We start from the raw sequence: 18,186 nt of genomic DNA, 5'->3' as shown, positions 1-18,186 counted from the left end.
GTGTAGGGGTGCTACGTGGTAGTCTATATGGAAGGATTGGTAAGCATTGGCCTTAAGTTGGTCCTTTTTCGTGTCGTTCAGGTGCCGCGCCTTAGAGACGTGGCAACCTGTGGTCTGTTTGTTGTCGGAAACCAACTGGTCATGCGAGGCCATTTTTTGCTGATCATGCAAGGCCATTTGTTGATCTTGACCTGCCTGTCCAAATGGAATCTCTCCACATTTTTTTTATTTTTTTTAATGAAAAAGATGAAACTAACATTACCAAAAAACCCTCAAATTGGACTTCGCTGATTCAAATTTTTAATTTAAGTTAAAATGTGACTTTATGTGAGAGTTTTTTACTATAATAAAAAATTTAAATGTGACTATTTTTAAGAGTTTATTACTGTAACAAAACTTAAATTTTTAATTTAAATCGGTGAAATGAACGGAGCCTAAATTGAATACTACGCTCGTATAATTAACATTTTTTTACAGATTTAGAATTATTATTCAGAATTATTCTCAGTTTACGTGTATTTTTTATGAGAGAAAACATTATAACGAGTTATGAATTAAGATTCGAACCATAATACGAATCATCATACCAAACACTCTATTAGTCTCCTTCTAAAAAAAAACAGGGACCCAACATTTAAATTGTTGACACCATGATGCTTCTTTATCACTAGGTTACCGTCCATTTACTTATAAGTACTATAAGAGCTAACTATTTTTAAAGGTTGATTTATTATTTTACATGTTGACATTTTAAAATTTACAAAATATATAATTTGATTTTACTAGTTGTTAAGTTTTTATTAATTGTTTATTATTTGGAATTGATTATAAGTCCTGTGGTTTTAGAGTGAAAATGCTACTTTTTCTGACAATTTATTGTTTTTGAACTTTTTAATTTTCTAAATCTATTTTTGGAGTAGTATTGTTGCTCTTTGTGTAAAATAATTTTTTAATATCTAACTAAGTCGATAGTGTCTTTTCTTGTCGTTCAAAGGAAAACGATGTGTTCTTTCTAGCAAAACTAGTATAAATGATGGGACCTTTTTCGTTTAGAAGTTATTAATTTTTTCTAATTAAAAATTTTAAAAAAATATCACGTTTAAATTTAAATTAAAATTTTAAATTCTCAATTTAAATTAAAAATTTAAATTCTCATGATTCACTTTTCCTTTTCCCTTTTCCCTCCACGATCATGATGTGGTCGGCAAAGGATCTAAATCTTTTTCTTTTTCCCATCGCGAAAACAAGAAAATATAAATACAAGTTTTTTTTTATTAAAAAAAACTCAATTTTATTCATAAAGTCTCAAGACCAATACAAACCACCTGCATACACCAAAAGCAGTACAACATATCCCCGATTCGACACCATACATAAACATTGTACCTTCACAAGTCACAAATATATATAAGTCCCACACTCAAGCAACCTTGACCTCGATGGTCTTAGGCCTCTTCGGCTCCGGCGGCGGCAGCTTCTCCACCTTCACCGTCAGAACACCGTCCCGACACACCGCCGAAACGGCGTCCTTATTGGCGTTCTCCGGCAGCGAAAACTTCCTCATGAACTTGCCGACCCTCCTCTCCATCCTCACGTACTTGACCCCATCTATGGCGTCCTTGTCTTTCTCCCTTTTCCGCTCTCCGCTCACCACCAAAACGGCGTCGTCCTCCACCTGGACCTTGATCTCGCCGGGCTTGATCCCGGGCATGTCCACCACAAATTCGTAGGCGTTCGGGTACTCGATCACGTCCACCGGCGTCGCCGCCATCGCCTTCGCGTCTCGGACGTAAGCCCGGGACGGGTTGTTCCGCGACTTCTCGGGCTCATCGCCGGCAACGTCGAGCATGTCTTCGAGAATTGAGAAGAGTGGGGAGTTGAAGCCAATGCTATTGGTTAAATCCATGTTTTTTTTAATAAAAAAAAAAAGAGGAAGAATTTGGTATCGCTGAAAATGATCTTTCGACAGATAATTTAGGTTTCAGACTGGAGTTGGGATTGGTTTTTATAGTGAGCAATAGGGATAATGTGTTTTAAAGAATGTGAGAGAGTTCTGGAGCTTACTGAGAAAAGGTTGACAAGCAATGATGGCCCACGTATGTAGTGTCCTTTCTAGAATGGTGGAGAAAATGGTTGAAGGTTCTGCCAGATATCTATGTTTGCTTTTTTAATTAATTATTAATTGCCTTTTATCTATACTAGTATTGTTATTTTTTGGGCTTGAATTCCTTAACTAGCTACATTCAAGTTGTTTCTATCATGTTCTACTGTTATTACAACTTTCATTTTTTTTTGTTCTCTTTTAATTTGTTTTAGCCACTTTAATTTCAACTTATTTTTTAATTTATTTATACTGTAGTGGTGGATTTGGGTTTAATATACTGAGTGTACCACGTCATATTATTTATGTGGTATATTTATTTAATGAGATTATATAATTTAGATATTTTATCTATGTCAGTTTTTTATTTTTATTTTTCTATTTTTTAATAGGTATTTACATTAATTATTGAGTCAAAAACAATTATTATTCTACGTAATTTCTTTATTTTAATGACTTAACTTTAAAATTAAGCATAACTAAAAATAAAAGTAAAAAATTAACATAGATAAAATATTCAAATGATATAATCTTATTAAACAAGTGTGTCACATAAATAATATGACGTGGTGCATATGGTGTATTGAATAATTTCTATTCGAGGAGATGGTGGAGGTGTTGTGTCAACACGTATCAGATGAGTCTCCGACAGTTAGACGCTTGTGTTTGAGAGGACTAGTTCAGGTTTCAATGACTTGAGCAGAAATTGTGCAATTGAACTTTTAGTTTGCACTTCTTTTTTGTTTTGTTTATTTTTTTATTTTTTATTTTTTGTTTTTTGTTTTTTGTTTTGATTGTTCTAACTATTGCCAAGGGGACACTTCAATTTCTTTACAAAGACACGAATGCACATTTTCTGCCATGCATGCATATTCATCCGAATTTTCACGCAATATGGAACTTTCTGGAGACATATTGCATTTTCTAAAGTGTTACCTGTTTTCTTCATCGTGGGAGAAAGTGACTTTTGAAAGATTTTCTGGCTGCAGATACCATCTATTAAGGGTAAATAGAGAATTTATTTTTGAAAGTGCATGAGGCTGACTTTAATACTCTTTTATTATTAGTGTAATTATTTAACTAAAAATTATGAATTAAGAGTAAAAAATAAAAATTTTAATCTATGCACTATCAAAGAAAATTTATCAAGATTACCCTTCCTGATTCCACTACTGCTTCTTCTTTTAGTCACGCTTTTAATTCTATCGTTTTCTTAATTTTGTTGTCGTTTTTTAATTATTCAACCCTTGCTATTTGAATTTTGCTATTGCATTTTTAAATTTTAGTTTTGTTGTTGATCACTCTGTCATTTAATCTTTTCTTTTAATCGTTTCCAATTTTCACGTTGTTTCACTTTGCTGTCGTTCATCCCTTTTTTTTTTCCTTCTTCTCTTGCCGTTTTATCTTTTTGTGGTTCTTCATTCATTTGATGTTTTCGTTGTCGTCGATTGTTACTTTGGTCGTGTTCTTCTTCTATCGTTTTAATTTTTTGATGGTCGTTCATTTGTCGTACTTTGTCATTTACTCTTCATGCTGTAAACATAGGTTGTTGTCGTTTCTAACTTTGTTGTTTGTAATTTGACTTTCTTTTTTTTTCCCTTCCTGATTTTTTTTGTTGTCGTTTAATCTTTTTCCTCGTTGCTAAGCGACCTTTTTTTATCTTTCCTTTTGTAGTTTTCTTGTCGTTTTGTTACTTAATTGTCGTTTCATTTGGTATCCTATGTTTTTTTTTGGCTCTTAATTCTTATCATGTCCTCCGTTTAAACGTTGTCGTTTTCTTCTTTTATATGGTCGTCTTTATTTGTTGGTCAGTCGTAGTTTTTTACTAGTTGTCATAGCTAGGTTCAAATTTGTCTTTACTCTTTAATTACCCTCGTTTATTATGTTAATCATTTTTTTTTTTGTGGGACTCAAATTATTACTAGACAAGTTTTAATGTCCAACACGGTGCTAATCAATCAAACTATGCTACAATATTTGAAAATTTTGAAATGTTTTGCAACTGACCATTTTCATACTTTAAAGTTTGAATCTATTAAATGCTATAATAAAATATGATTAGTCAGACATCATTTGAGATTAGACAAATATTCCGAATCCTTCTTCGTGACGTACCGCTCCTCTTGGACAGATATTCCGAATCCTTCTTCGTGACATACCGTCTAGAGGAGCTTGCAAGCCAAGCTTGTGACTTTCAACGAATACATGTATCACTTGATCTTGCAGTACATAACCGATTGCAATACATGTATACATAGTGGTAGAGACCGATTGCAAGCCAAGCCAAGATTCTCTGATTATGTACTATAGTGGTAGAGATTCTCTGATTGCAATACATGTATACATGTAGAGACCGGTTTGAACATATAGTGAAAAACTATAGTGGTAGAGATTCTCTGATTATTACACACTGCACTAGTAGAGTTGCTACAAATGGTGAAATATAATTTAGGCAATATCGTATAAATAGTTCCATTTATGGTTGAAATTTAAATGAATAGTTCTATTTATGATTGAAATTTACTCATGGAACCATCTCATCAAAACGTATTTGATGATCAAGTCTCTCTGGGAGTACGTATTTACACAGAATATGATGCCAAAAAAATTTCATGTATAAACACATAATTATGTCGCCACAACTACTAGCAACAAATAACAACAGTACTATAAATCTCCTTTACCAAGGAAACTGGATTAGAAAAAAAGAAGTCTCAGGATATTCATAATAAACACGTAAAAACTGATGCAAAAGTTCATAATACCGACATTGAACTTGTACATGTCGCAGCTACAGAACCTTGAAAATTGAAAATCTAAACAAACATATATGTACATGATGCATTGAAATGCTGGAAAGATTAGAAGTTGGTCGTTATGAACGTCTTTCTTCGTGGAGTAACAAATCTTAAACTTTGTAAACAAATTCGCCGTTAGACGAATGGTGTGAATTAGTAAAATAATGTCCATGACGCCGACCCACCCGTAAACTAAATAGGATATGACAGTTCGAGCTACTTGGGCCTGTTTTGTTGGCGTGAAGTTAAATACAGATGGAGATTCTATACGTACAAGACATTGCCGTAAGAGCGAGCCACATGATGACCGTCAAAACCCACATGAAGAACCTGCGCATGAAAGGCAGACCTGTGATTAGCAACAAGATTATGCTCAAAGAAGCCACAAAGCCGATCGTGTTGTAATACAAGTACCAGGTGTAATACATGTCATGTTCTTAATCCATTGTTGAATCTCCCGCTTGGTGACTTGATTGGGAATTATATGATGATCCTGTAGTAGAGGACGAGTTATCTTGCCAAAGACCGCCGCCGGCAATATTGTCGCCATCAGCGGGCCACCACCATAAGCGCTTCGCGCTTTCTCACAAGCCAGTCCTCTGGCTTATAATTATGCACAACATTAAAGTGAACACGGCTAGTACTACTACTACTAGGAGTGTCTGTGGTTCGCAAAGCTCCCGCCACTCGAAGGTACTCTGCAATGTCAATGTCATTCTCGTTTCTTTGACTCTGCATTTGCGGCATTCACTTCAATACTTTAGCATTGATATGGATATTGGCATCTACATTGGATATCGTCTGAATTATAAGTTAATATTCTAAAGCTTAGCACACTTTCTAGTTTGCAAAGTTGCGAACAAGTAATAACTAAATTATTGGATTTTGATCAAATCACAGAATGTATTCATATTTTGCGAATTATTAAATCATAACTAGTTAGGTTACATAGTCGAATGAAAAAGTATTATCCTTACCTCAATCTGTTTATCAGCCACTGCCAGGGGAAGTACAGTCATGCCATAATCATCCCTAGCATTCAAAAACTGATTATCATCCATGACCTAAACCAAAAGCCTCAAAGCTTCCAACTGATTATGCCTCACGCACACATGCAAACCGTCTCTCCCCGGCCTAAAGTCACCCGAGCCGCGTTCGGACTAACCAACTATCCCACCACGTCAAGGCGCCCTTTTACCGCCGCAAGCACATCTCGGATCTCACAACCAACAATGCTTCCACCGTTTCCAAGTCCCCTTTTGCCGCCGCCAAGTGAAGAGGCAATGAATGCTGCGAGTCCAACTCCCTGGCGAGTTCAGGGTTTCGGCTCAAAATCACCTTCACGAAATCTGTATGTCCCAACATTGCTGCCAAATGGAGACGAGTACCCTCGGTAAAACCATCCACGATGACTCAATCGAGAATCAACCTGTCTTGTTGAAGCAATTCAAGCAGAGTAGCAAGTACACTCCCCTCGTGTGCAGCTTCATAAAGCAAGCTTCTAGTTCTTTCCACGGTAGATGAATGATGATCTAGAGCGAGTTTAGCATTGTTGTGCTGTTGCTATGTTGTTAGTGATAAGTTATCGTGACCAGAAGCATATAGTGTTTGGTAAATATTTTTATAAAACTGTTGTGAGTATCAAAAGCAGAAATTTAAGTGTTTAGTAAACTGTTTATAAAATTATTGTTGAAATGTATAATAACAAAAATAGACATACTTTATCACACATATTTATAGTTAGTTTTATTTCTATTTTTATGGTCAACATTCATAATATATAAAAATACGTGAATGAAATTTAGCATAGCATATTTATTAAAGATTTTCAATTTTTAAGTAATTATTTTAAAATATATATATTTTAGTTTGATATGGAAAAAGTAAAATAGGTATATTAAGAAATAAATTTTATTATTAAGGTTATTTTAATAAATTTGGATAATGACAGCAGAAGTTACTGTGCAAAAACAACCCTAAATTTGAAACTTTTCCTTGTTCAATGTGAATGAAGTTTTCTACCCAAATTTGGGAAAGCCAAGTGTTTTTCTCATGATGGATTTTAAAATGAGTAGGTAAGTAATGACGTATTAGTTTAGTACCGGTGAAGGTTCCAACTAATTATAGGATAATCAATGTCACTTAGTAAGTCCAACACTCCAACTTTATTCAAAACTTGTTAAAAGAAACTGAATTAGTGCCTATAAACAAATTATTCTCCCATAATTTTCATTTATCTGTTGAGTGATTTTAAAGTAATTAATTATATTTCCAGGTCAACGAAAACGGCAGAGACTTAAAAAATTTGCACTTGGACTGGTCGATTGAACATAAGAGATTGGGTGTTATATATTATATGGATATATAGTGGACTATTTCTTGCTGACTCGCCAAAATGAAAATGAATTAAGTTAGAGGACTAATTTTTTTACTATAGTAAAAAGTTCTCAAAAAAAATTACATTTAATTTTTTTATTATAGTAAAAAATTCTCATATAAAGTTACATCTAAATTCGAATTGACGAACGAAACAGACCCTAAGATTAAAAAGTCCACTTTCTATGTCCTAAATAGTATCAAACTGGCCAACTATATGTATTGTGTCATGTTATTTACAAAATTTTAAATTACTTTTTAATTAACTTTTACGTGTTTTTCCATCTAACTTCATTAAATGACCTGGCATAATTAGGTGGTTTATCAAACACCATTTGAAACATCAAAAAATTGGACAAGAGTAAGTAACGCAAAACAAGCTATGGTCTTCTCGTTTAAGGGTTCCTGACGTTAGACCACCGTCAGTCTATTGTTTCCATGCAATAGTAAACTGCAGAGCACTATTTTCTTATGAAAAAATAAATATTTATTGATTTGAGTTTTTAATTTGAATTGTGATATGATTTTATGTGAAAATTTTTTATTATAGTAAAAAATTAAATATGATTATTTTTTAAATTTTTTTACTATAATAAAACTCGAATCGGTGAAATAAATGGGGTCAATAAACTATATCACTCTCTTTCCACAGACCAAAAAAAAAAGAACTCACTCTCACATCCTCCTCAACTCATGGTAAGAATTATTATCTAATACAGCTGTTTTGTATCCAAAAATGGTGTATCATTAATGTAACTTCCTTCTCTAAATTGGTTCCGAGTTCCGAGAAAAGAAGGAAAAAAATCAAAATCAAAAAGGCCTATCGCGAACGTCATCTTCCTAATTAATCCAATAGCTTTGGTCGTTTTCAGTTTGTTGTTATTTTTTTTGTGATAATTTTGTAATTGTTGTCGTGCGTATCTTTCTCTGTCGTTTGTATGATTATGTTACTTGTTTGTCTTATCATTCCTTTTCCTGTCGTTTGCTTTTCTTTATATTTTTTTCTTCACTTTTATCGTCTTTTAAAATTTTTCCGTTTTCCGTTTCATAACCGTTTTCATTTTGTTGTCGTTTGCGTTTTTGTTTCCTTGTTTTCATTTGTCGCTTACTTGTTTTTGTTGTCGTCTTTCCACCTGGTTGTTAGTTTCAATGTGTCGTTTATTAGTTTGATTTTCTTTTGTTTTTATTTTAATTATAGTTTGCTTTGTCGTAATTTTCCATTTCACTGTCGTCTCTTTATTTGTGTTCTTTTTATAGCTAGACTTGCCGTTTTCCCTTTTTATTGCCGCCGTTCATTTTATTATTGCTTTCCATTTTTCTGTCGTGTTTTGTTGGTCTCCAATTTTGCTGTCGTCGTTATTTTAATTTCTTTTATCTTTGGTTTTCATTTCATTGTAGTTTCACTTTTAAATTCACTTCACTGTCGTTTTTGACTTTGTACCTTGTCAGTCTTTAATTCCAATTAACATTTTTTTTTGGTCGTTTCCTCTTTTACATTTGCTTTATTGTCGTTTTTTACTTTGTTCGTTTATTAATAATTTGTTGTCGATTATCATCACTATATTTAAGTCGCTAGGTCGGCGATCATCATGCTCAAAAAGATGTGTCGTGCTTAGATTTTGTTTATGTCGTGTTAGCCTAGTGTACCTAAAATTAAAAATATGAGCACGACCCTGCCCTTCTTAATCCTCCGTGTTGTAGTAAACATAGACCAAGCTATAAACTAATGTTTACTTTGTCCGGCCGAAAAAAAGATTGTATTGTGTCACAGCTTCATCGTGCTTGATATGTAAGCTCTTGTGTCAAATCACTTCCATTCCTCGCATTAGACCATCTGTAGCACTCATAATTACAGCTCTAACTCCATTATTTCCTAATAATTATTGTACTTCACAAGTCACATTAATTTATTGACCAACAGTATCTCAACCCTTAACTACCAGAGCGCTGTAAATATTAAGCATCTTACCCGGTAGAAAAGTGACATCCAAGTATCGGACCAATGATTTGAGCAATACGCCCCATTTCTGAAGCCCGACCCAATCGGCATTTTTCAATGCATATACTACTTGACTCAAAGGATGTCTAATTGAATGCATATTTCATATTTCATAGGCTAAATAGTTATGACACTTGTATATTTATTTCACCATAAATAAATTATCTGCTATTTTCCTTTCACTGAAGGGGAAATGCTTTGGGAAATCTAGAAGAATTCTCTGAGAAAGCATAAAGATTTACGCCTCTTTTAAAACTCTATAATAAGATCTTTTGCCTCACTTACTTCCTTTATAAATTATTTTAAAAGGAGCAGAATTTACAATAGAGTAACACAAAAAATTAAAGAGGTGAGTCAGGGAGGCCACATTTCCTATTTTTCTCAAAAATTTTAGATGACTTTGTGGTCAACTAAATGGCCATAACATGAAACCACAACTAAATGCGCAATAACTTGAATGAATTAGAGGAATATCACTTTTACGAATTTGGAATTCAAATACACTACAGTATAAATAAATAACTAGACTTCAAAAATGGTATACAACCTAGTTTACTCCAGAATCGATTAACATAAGCTTATTAAAGAGAACACTATTTCCCATGACAAAAAAAAAAAAAAAAAAAAAAAAAAAAAAAAAAAAAAAGAAAAAAAAGCCCGGAGAAGGAAGTACCAAAAGTCCGGAGTATGAGACCTACGGCCTATTGTGACATCGTTCATTTCATTGATTCGAGTTTAGAATTCGAGTTTTGCTACAGTAAAAAGCTCTCACAAACAATCACATCTAACTTTTTTACTACAGTAAAAAGCTCTCACATAAAGTCACATCTCAACTCGAATTAAAAACTCGAATCAGCGAACTAAACAGGCCCACAGTATCTCCAACCCAACCCCGTAAATATGTGGAAGATTTTCCTTCAAAAAAGCCTACCAAACAAAACTTACTGGGCTCCTCTTACACCTTGGGTTAGAAATAAAGCGTGGGCTCCGGACATATAGCTTGAACATTTCCACTAGATGGTTCGGTTTAGTTCGCTGATTCGAGTTGAGATGTGATTTTATGTAAGAACTTTTTACTGTAACAAAAAAGTTAAATGTGACTATTTCTGAGAGTTTTTTACTGTAGCAAAACTCGAATTCTAAACTCAAATTGATAAAATGAACAAGGCAAAGTATTAAAAGGAAAAAAAGAAAAACCAAAATAATTAAATACAAGATTTACACAGGGTGATCACGGAGATTTGTAACTGGGGAAATCCAATATTAGGGGAATCACTTTGTGTGCCCCACTTTTCATGTAATCTTCTGATGAATTTAGTCAAAAATGATAAATCATATTTATCGATTGTCACATTGAACCGACAAGGATTAGGCTATAGTCAAATCAATAACAAAAGAAAAATACAATTAAAAGTTGGGCGTGTAATTATATATGTGCCCATCACGAGAGTATATGTTTAGAATGGATTGTGTTCCATGTTATAATTGAGGGGGTTGATATTAGGTACCAACACACATTAACAAATTAACAATAGACAGAGGAAATAACTTGAAAATTGGTCAAGTTCCTTTTATTTATCTCACTTACATCTCTCATAAGAGAGAAATTCCATTCACAAAGAAGTAAGAAAATAACAAAAAATAATAAAAAAATTCGAGGTTTTCCTTCCTTCCAATGGTCTGCTAACAGTATTTTCTCGATGAACAGACAACTCGTTCCCACGCTACTAAACTTCCTAAATATTCTCTCCCCTAATAAACTTGTAACAACTTGACACCTTAGTGCTCATTTTCCATATTTCCGCATTTTCCTGTAAAATTCCCTACGGCCCTTCCTCCTAGAATAGACTTATGTAACAGTGGCCTAACGGTTGAGTAAACAACCAAAACTTGGAAAATGACGACCTGAGAATTGATATTTAAATTATTTAAAAAAGCCACCCAAACTTATAAAAGGATGGCTTGAGAATCGAGATTTAAAAGCTCTTTGCCCATAGTAATCTTACTTTTGTGGGGTTGGTCAGTTCATCAAAACTGTAATAAAGAGCCAACTATGATAATTAAAATGGAGAAAGAAAAAAATAAGTCAAGACTTGAGATGAATTAAAATTAATAAGTTAATAGTTTATATAAGTTAATATATAGGCTAAATTATTATTTTCGTCTTTAACTTGTTTAGTTATGAACCATAACTTGACAAGTTATTATCCATAATTCACGATTTTTGTCCATAACTTGTCTGGCTATGAACCATAACTTGATAAGTTTGTCTATAACTTATCTGGTTATGAATCATAACTTGACAAGTTATGACATATTAATTTTTATAACTAAAAATTAGCCTATATACTTTCTTAAACTTTTCATATTGGCATATTTTCTACTATTTCCGTAATTAAAATATACAAGACCACCACAGATTTGAAAGACTATGTAAACAAAAACGAGTTGGTAAGTTCCTAAAAATATATACATGTGTGTGTGTTTTGGGAGATGCATGATCCACTTTGCACCAAATATGTTTGGACCCACAATCATTAGATATTCAGCGTTTTTTATCAGTCTTGATTTTGGAATGGATTATCAGAATATAAATTTATTAAGGACATGAAAAACTATGGTGGATCATTAACAGAGGGAGAGAGAGATACTTTGTCCTAAAGTCTTGAATAATTAATATAGATTAGTCCATTGGAATTTAAAACCAACGTCTATATGGAGAGCTGTACCAATATAATGCATTATAAATATCATTTATAGGAGTAATTTTAAAAAATAAAAAAAATAAAAAAATCTTATTTCGGCATGTGATAGTTAGAACTTAGAAGGGGAATTGGGGGTAATAAGATAAATAGAGTATATATTATACTATATACTATAATAGGTAGGTAGTGGAGTTACTGTTCTTTGAACAGTGTACGTTTCTTTTTGCCCTTTTTTTGTGAAATGTCTGTCTTGCCCTTTTTTCTTTTTTCTCTTCTTTTGTTGGGTGCGGGGCTTTTGAGAATTTCAACTGGGCTTTGGTATGTTTGTACGATTTTGCCATCGGTCTTGATTTTTTTCAGTTTATGTTGCCTTGGGCTTTTTGGTGATTTTGTGCCGAGAGATAGAGTTATGCGTGAGAAAGCGTGCTCAACTATCTTTAAGTTTGTTTGTTTGTTTTTTTTTTTTTTTTTGGCTCTCTTATTGCGGTGTGAATAACCGGGTCATGTGAAACAAAGTAATGTAATCAAAATCAAGTTAAACTTCTATGTTTGTTATTTATAGTCTTATCCTCAATAATTTATATTTTTTTTAATTTGTTCTTTATGTTTCAATTTAAATATTTCTTACAAAGTATTCTAAATATCATTTTTCAAACATGACCTCAAGCTGAGAAAGGAAAAAAGACAGAGTTCAAAGCCTTTGATAAGGGAATACTCATATTTCGAGGAAGAATTTGTGTTTCAAAAGATGAAAATCTTAAGAGTTAAATTCTTTCTGAAGCTCATAATACCTCTTATTCGATATATCCAGGAGCGACTAAGATGTATCAAGATTTAAAATAACACTTTTGGTGGAGATACATGAAACATGACATCGTGGACTACGTTAGTCGTTGTTTAACATGTCAAGAGGTTAAAGCAGAGCATAAACATCCAGCTGGAGAGTTGCAACCTTTAGATGTTCCGGAATGGAAATGGGAGCATATAACCATGGATTTTGTGGTGGGACTGCCCAAAACAAGTGAATGTTATGATGCAATATGGGTAATTGTTGATAGATTGACTAAATCTGCCCATTTTGTACCCATAAAAGTGACGTATACCCTAAAAAAGTTAGCAGAGTGTTACGTCACCAACATAGTTAGACTGCATGGAATACCTTTATCCATTGTCTCAGATCGGGATAGCCACTTTACCTTAACGTTTTAGAAGAGTGTACAAGAAGTCATGGGCTCAGAATTAAGATTTAGCACAGTTTTTCATCCTCAGACTGATGCATAATCGGAACGTACCATCTAAACTTTAGAAGATATGCTTAGAGCATGTGTGATGGATTTTAAAGGAGCATGGAATAAGAAACTGTCATTTATTGAATTCTCGTATAACAACAGTTATCAAGCTTCAATCGGTATGCCACCATATGAAGCTTTGTATGAAAGAAAGTGTAGATCTCCCATTCAGTGGTATGAAACTAGGGAGAAGCAATTACATAAGACAAAATTCATTCAGGAGGCGGTTGAATCTATCCAGAAAATTCATCAAAAGATGAAGACGGCACATGACCGTCAGAAAAGCTATGCTGATAAGCGTAGAAGACCATTGGAGTTTAGTGAAGAAGATTCAGTCTTCTTGAAGATCGTACCCATGAAAGGTGTTATGCGTTTTGGCAAGAAAGGCAAATTGAGCCCAAGGTATATAGGACCTTTCCAGATTATCAAACGAATAGAGAAAGTAGCCTATCAACCGCCGGAATTAGACGTGGTACATAATGTATTCCACGTCTCAATGTTAAAGAAGTATATACTCGATCCATCCTATATTATAGAACATGAACCGATTCAGATTCACGAAGGCATGACTTATGAGGAACAACCGGTGCAAATACTTGCACGAGAAGAGAAGCGTCTTCGGAATCGAAGTATTCCACTTGTAAAGATACTGTTGAGGAATCAAAAGTGGAAGAACCAACATGGGAACGTGAAGATGAGATGTGAATGAAGTACCCCCATTTGTTCTGATTTTCGGGGACGAAAATTTTTAAGGAGGGGTGATTGTCATGACCGAGAAATTTATAAGAATTCTTGTATAGGATAATATTTCCTAGAATCTTTTGTATCATTAATATGAATACTGTTATGATAAGTATTTGTTGATATAAGTATAGAATAGCAAGTTATAAGCTAAAGTTCAGAAATTTCTGAACTACAACACAGTTACTGATTTTCAGACTGTATTTAAGAAAGAAGTATGGAAAGTTGTGTTAAGCCCACAAGTGGGTAAACACATGAATGATAAGTTTAAGAAATGGAAAAAAATTGAAAGGCATCAATTCTAGGGTTTTAGAAACGATCGGAACGAGAAAACAGAAGAAATAAGGGTTCGGAAGGCCGAACTGAGAAAATTGGGTTTCGGCTGATTTGAGTTGACCAAGTCAAAATTTGTTGACAGAGAGTCGACCAAAATGTCACCCTCAAAAAGTTAGTCAAGAATGGTCAAGGTTGACTAAGTTGACTAACTGTCTGAAAAATGCGGATAAAACGAGTACCGGATAAGAATTAAACTGAACCAAAATAGGATAATTATTAAATTATCAATGGTTAAGATTAAAAGTGAAAATTGGATGAAGGGCTGAGATTTAGCCATGTGACATCCAAAGGTGGCCGGCCAATTCAAGATCATGAGTAGGATAGTTTCTCTCATGAGTTTTCAATTGTTTAGACGCGTACGCAATTACCTTTCCATTTTACATCAGTACTGCTCCCAGCCCTAGTTTGGAAACATCGTTGTATACGTAAAAGTTTTCTCCATCCTTTGGGATAGTAAGGATTGGTGCAATAGTTAGCTTTCGTTTGAATTCTTGAAAACTTTCCTCATACTTCTCAGTCCATTCATACTTATTTTCTTTTCGTGTAAAGGTAGTGAGTGATGCATCTAGTTTTGCAAAACCCTCTACAATTCTCCTGTAATACCTAGCCAACTCTAAGAAAATATGAATCTCTGTTACGTTTCTTGGTGCGGGCCACTTACTAACAGCTTCAATCTTTGATGGATCCATTCAGATTCCGTCTTTCGAGACCACATGTCCCAAGAAATGAACTTCATTGAGCCAAAATTCACACTTGGAGAATTTAGCATATAGCTAATGTCTTTTTAGCATTTGAAGGGTAATTCTCAAGTGCTCTTCATGTTCCTTTAATTCTTTGAATAAATTAGTATGTCGTCGATAAAAAATGATAACAAATTTATCCAAGAAGACACGATTCATCAAATCCATAAAAGCTGTTGGGGCATTAGTTAGTCCAAACGGCATCACAAGAAACTTGTAGTGTCCATAACGCGTTCTGAAAGTCGTCTTTGGTATATATTGTTCCTTAATCTTCAATTGGTGGTATCCAAATCGCAAATCAATCTTTGAGAATATTGCCGCCCTTTTGAGTTGGTCGAATAAGTCATCGATCCTGGGTAGAGGATATTTATTCTTTATCGTGACCTTATTGAGCTCACGATAGTCAATACACATTCTCAATGTGCAATCTTTCTTATTTACAAACAATACAGAGGCTCCCTAAGGTGAATAACTTGATCGGATAAATCCTTTGTCCATTAATTCTTGCAGTTGCATTTTTAACTCCTTAAGTTCTGTTGGAGCCATTCTATAAGGAGCCTTAGAAATCAGTGCCGTTCCAGGTAAAAGGTTAATTTCAAACGAAATCTCACGTTCTAGTGGCAACCCTGGTAATTCTTCCGAAAAGACTTCCAGAAAATCTTGAACTATCGGCACATCTTTTGGTTGCAACTTATCAGTTTTAGTCGTCTCCACAATATGTACTAAATATACTTCACAACCACTAGTAAGTAATTTTCTTGCTTTCATTGCATTAACTACTTGTCTGGGGGTACGCTTAGAGCGATCAACGTACTCAAAAGTTTCTTCCCCATCGGGTTAGAAAATCACCTTCCTATTATGACAATCAATAGTAGCTTGATATTTTCCTAAGAAATCCATTCCTAGGATGACGTCGTAGTCGATTATCTTTAATACGACTAGATCTGTGTATAGCTCCCTATTAGCTATGACTATCAGTACATGCTCTAGCCTAAATTCAGACAATAGAATTTTCCCAGAAGGCAGGATAGTCCTAAATGTCTGACCAATGCTATTCTTAGCATAATTTAATTTCTCAGCAAATCCATATGATGCAAATGAATGTGACGCACTGGAATCAAATAATGCGTATGCTGAGTGCTGAGCAATAGTAAGCTAAGCTGTCATGACTTTTGACGTGTCAGCTTCTGTATCATTTCTCGTGTATGCCAGTAACCTAGCATTGGTTTGCAATGGGGCTTCTATTCTATCTTGTTGAGGTTGCATTTCCTCAACTCTTATCTGCATCGCGTTTGCCTGGCTAATAGGCTGTCTATTTGAATTCAGAGGATAGTTCTAGGAATAATGGCTCTCTTTGCCAAATGTATAGCAATTGTTTGTTCCATAACAACATACACCCGAATGTTTCTTTCCGCACTTAGGACACTCAAGTAATTCGTGTTACGATCTTGCCTCTGTTGTGGACTTTGGGAATTAAAGTTTTGATTTCCATCAAAATTTCTCTTCCTCTTATTCGGGTTCTGGTTATTCTGTGGACGACTCTGTGGGGGTTGATTTACTTGTCCAATTCTGTTAGCTTGGTTACTCTGACCTGCTTGATTATTCTTTTGATTCCCCTTTTAGGTTTGCTTTACTTGGGCTTGATCCTTTTTCTTAGCTTCCCAAAATTTGGCTTTCTCTTCCTTAGCTTGGGCCAAATGATATTCTGCTCGGACTGCTCTACCTACACAATCCGCCACTGTTATAGGTGGTCTTTCCCCTCTATCTACCATTGTAGCTATTTCGGGGTGAAACATCACTAACATTCGTCGCACCCTTTCCATTTCTGTTGGCACTAGCTGAGGGCATAGCCTTGCCAATCGATTGAACTTACAACAAGCCTCCATAACAGTCATATCACCTTATTTCAAATTATTGAATTCATTTTGTTGAGCTCGGAGACCTACAGTATTGTAGTACTTAGCATTGAATTTCCTCAAGAATTCATGCCAAGTCATCATTGCCACATTTATTCTCATTACCACGGTCTCCCACCAGTAGCGGGCATCTTTCTTTAACACATACGAAGCATAAAAAACTTTTTCTTGCTCTGTTAGATTCATGAAATCCAAAATCGTTTGGGGTGAAGTTAACCATTCATCAGCTTCTAGTGGGTCAGTGGAACCTTCAAATTCTGGTGGCTTCATCCTACGAAACCGCACATATAAGGGTTCCTAATTAGCAACCGGCATAGCTTGTGGCACCAATTCTGGCATCACCGCAGGCTCTGGTTGCGGTGCAGGTTGAACAGGTGGCGCTCTTCTTCGCTCATGTTCCTGGGCTCTTTGCTCTAACTGTGCCCGTAAATTTCTATTTTCGTGTTCTTGAGCTTCCAGTCTGGCTCGTAAGTTAGCTATGGTGGCAGCTAAATCCACTCATACTTCTTGAACCAAACGTTCTCTACATGGACGAACCATGTTTCCATGTGTCTACATAAGAGGAATAATGGTAAACATGGTTAAATTTTTGGATATGTGTCACGCCCCTAAATCGGGGTTAGTGACGTGGAGGCTCGTTTAGAAACTTAAACCTGTTTGGGAAAGAGTGATTAGCAAAATAATTTAATTCCTTTCAAATCTAAAACATTCAGGTATTTCCAAACGAGCCCCTGCATTCAAGAGAAATTTAATTTCAAGAACGGTGGTGGAATTTCCAACCAAACCAGTTTTAAAACCACATCACTGGTATCATGTCAGGAATTCCCACAGGGGTTTAGCATACATGAATATAAACATAAGTAAATGTGACATCAACCACAATCTAGCAACATTTAAGTTTACAAACCATAATCTCTTATACATGCCTTGAAATAAAAGATAGAAGGGTTACAACTCTTTGCTTCCCGAGATCAAGTCCACACCACCGGTAATAGCTACCTATTCCACACCACTCCTCGCGTCGCCTGGAGGGGTTTAATACATTTAAAAACAGAAAAAGGTGAGCGAAAGGCCCAGTAGGATATAAATTTTATAAAGCATTTAAAATAAAGGTACTCACGGTCCGAAGATATACATCCAGAACCGATCATCCCTTTTTAGAAAAGGAAATACTCACAATAGAAA

General features: G+C 34.7%; 2 protein-coding genes and 1 pseudogene across 2 annotated transcripts; 1 reads left to right on the top strand and 2 right to left on the bottom strand.

Annotated features, from left to right (window-relative positions):
* Positions 1-1,280: 1,280 nt before the first annotated feature.
* Positions 1,281-1,970, bottom strand: LOC21387299 (17.3 kDa class II heat shock protein). Its single transcript, XM_010093660.2, has one exon. The coding sequence runs from the start codon at positions 1,904-1,906 to the stop codon at positions 1,421-1,423; it is 486 nt and encodes a 161-aa protein (XP_010091962.1). The 5' UTR covers positions 1,907-1,970; the 3' UTR covers positions 1,281-1,420.
* A 3,174-nt stretch (positions 1,971-5,144) lies between these two features.
* LOC21387298 lies at positions 5,145-6,631 on the bottom strand (annotated as a pseudogene).
* A 6,209-nt stretch (positions 6,632-12,840) lies between these two features.
* On the top strand, positions 12,841-13,977 carry LOC112090730. The gene is made up of 2 exons (XM_024162734.1): positions 12,841-13,076; positions 13,371-13,977. Exons 1-2 carry the CDS (start codon positions 12,841-12,843, stop codon positions 13,975-13,977), a joined length of 843 nt encoding a protein of 280 aa, XP_024018502.1.
* The last annotated feature ends 4,209 nt before the right edge of the window (positions 13,978-18,186 follow it).

Source organism: Morus notabilis, unplaced genomic scaffold, assembly GCF_000414095.1.
Source record: "Morus notabilis unplaced genomic scaffold, ASM41409v2 Scaffold1850, whole genome shotgun sequence".
Classification (NCBI taxonomy): domain Eukaryota; kingdom Viridiplantae; phylum Streptophyta; class Magnoliopsida; order Rosales; family Moraceae; genus Morus; species Morus notabilis.
Note: the sequence above shows the minus strand (reverse complement) of the source record. Positions and strands in the feature narration are given on the sequence as shown.

What these genes read in the sequence shown, in the direction of transcription:
- LOC21387299 (XM_010093660.2), bottom strand. Translation starts at nt 1,906, where the DNA reads ATGGATTTAACCAATAGCATTGGCTTCAACTCCCCACTCTTCTCAATT.
- LOC112090730 (XM_024162734.1), top strand. Translation starts at nt 12,841, where the DNA reads ATGAAACATGACATCGTGGACTACGTTAGTCGTTGTTTAACATGTCAA. An exon ending in TTTGTACCCATAAAAGTGAC is followed by an intron (nt 13,077 to 13,370) that starts GTATACCCTAAA and finishes GTATAACAACAG; the next exon opens with TTATCAAGCTTCAATCGGTA.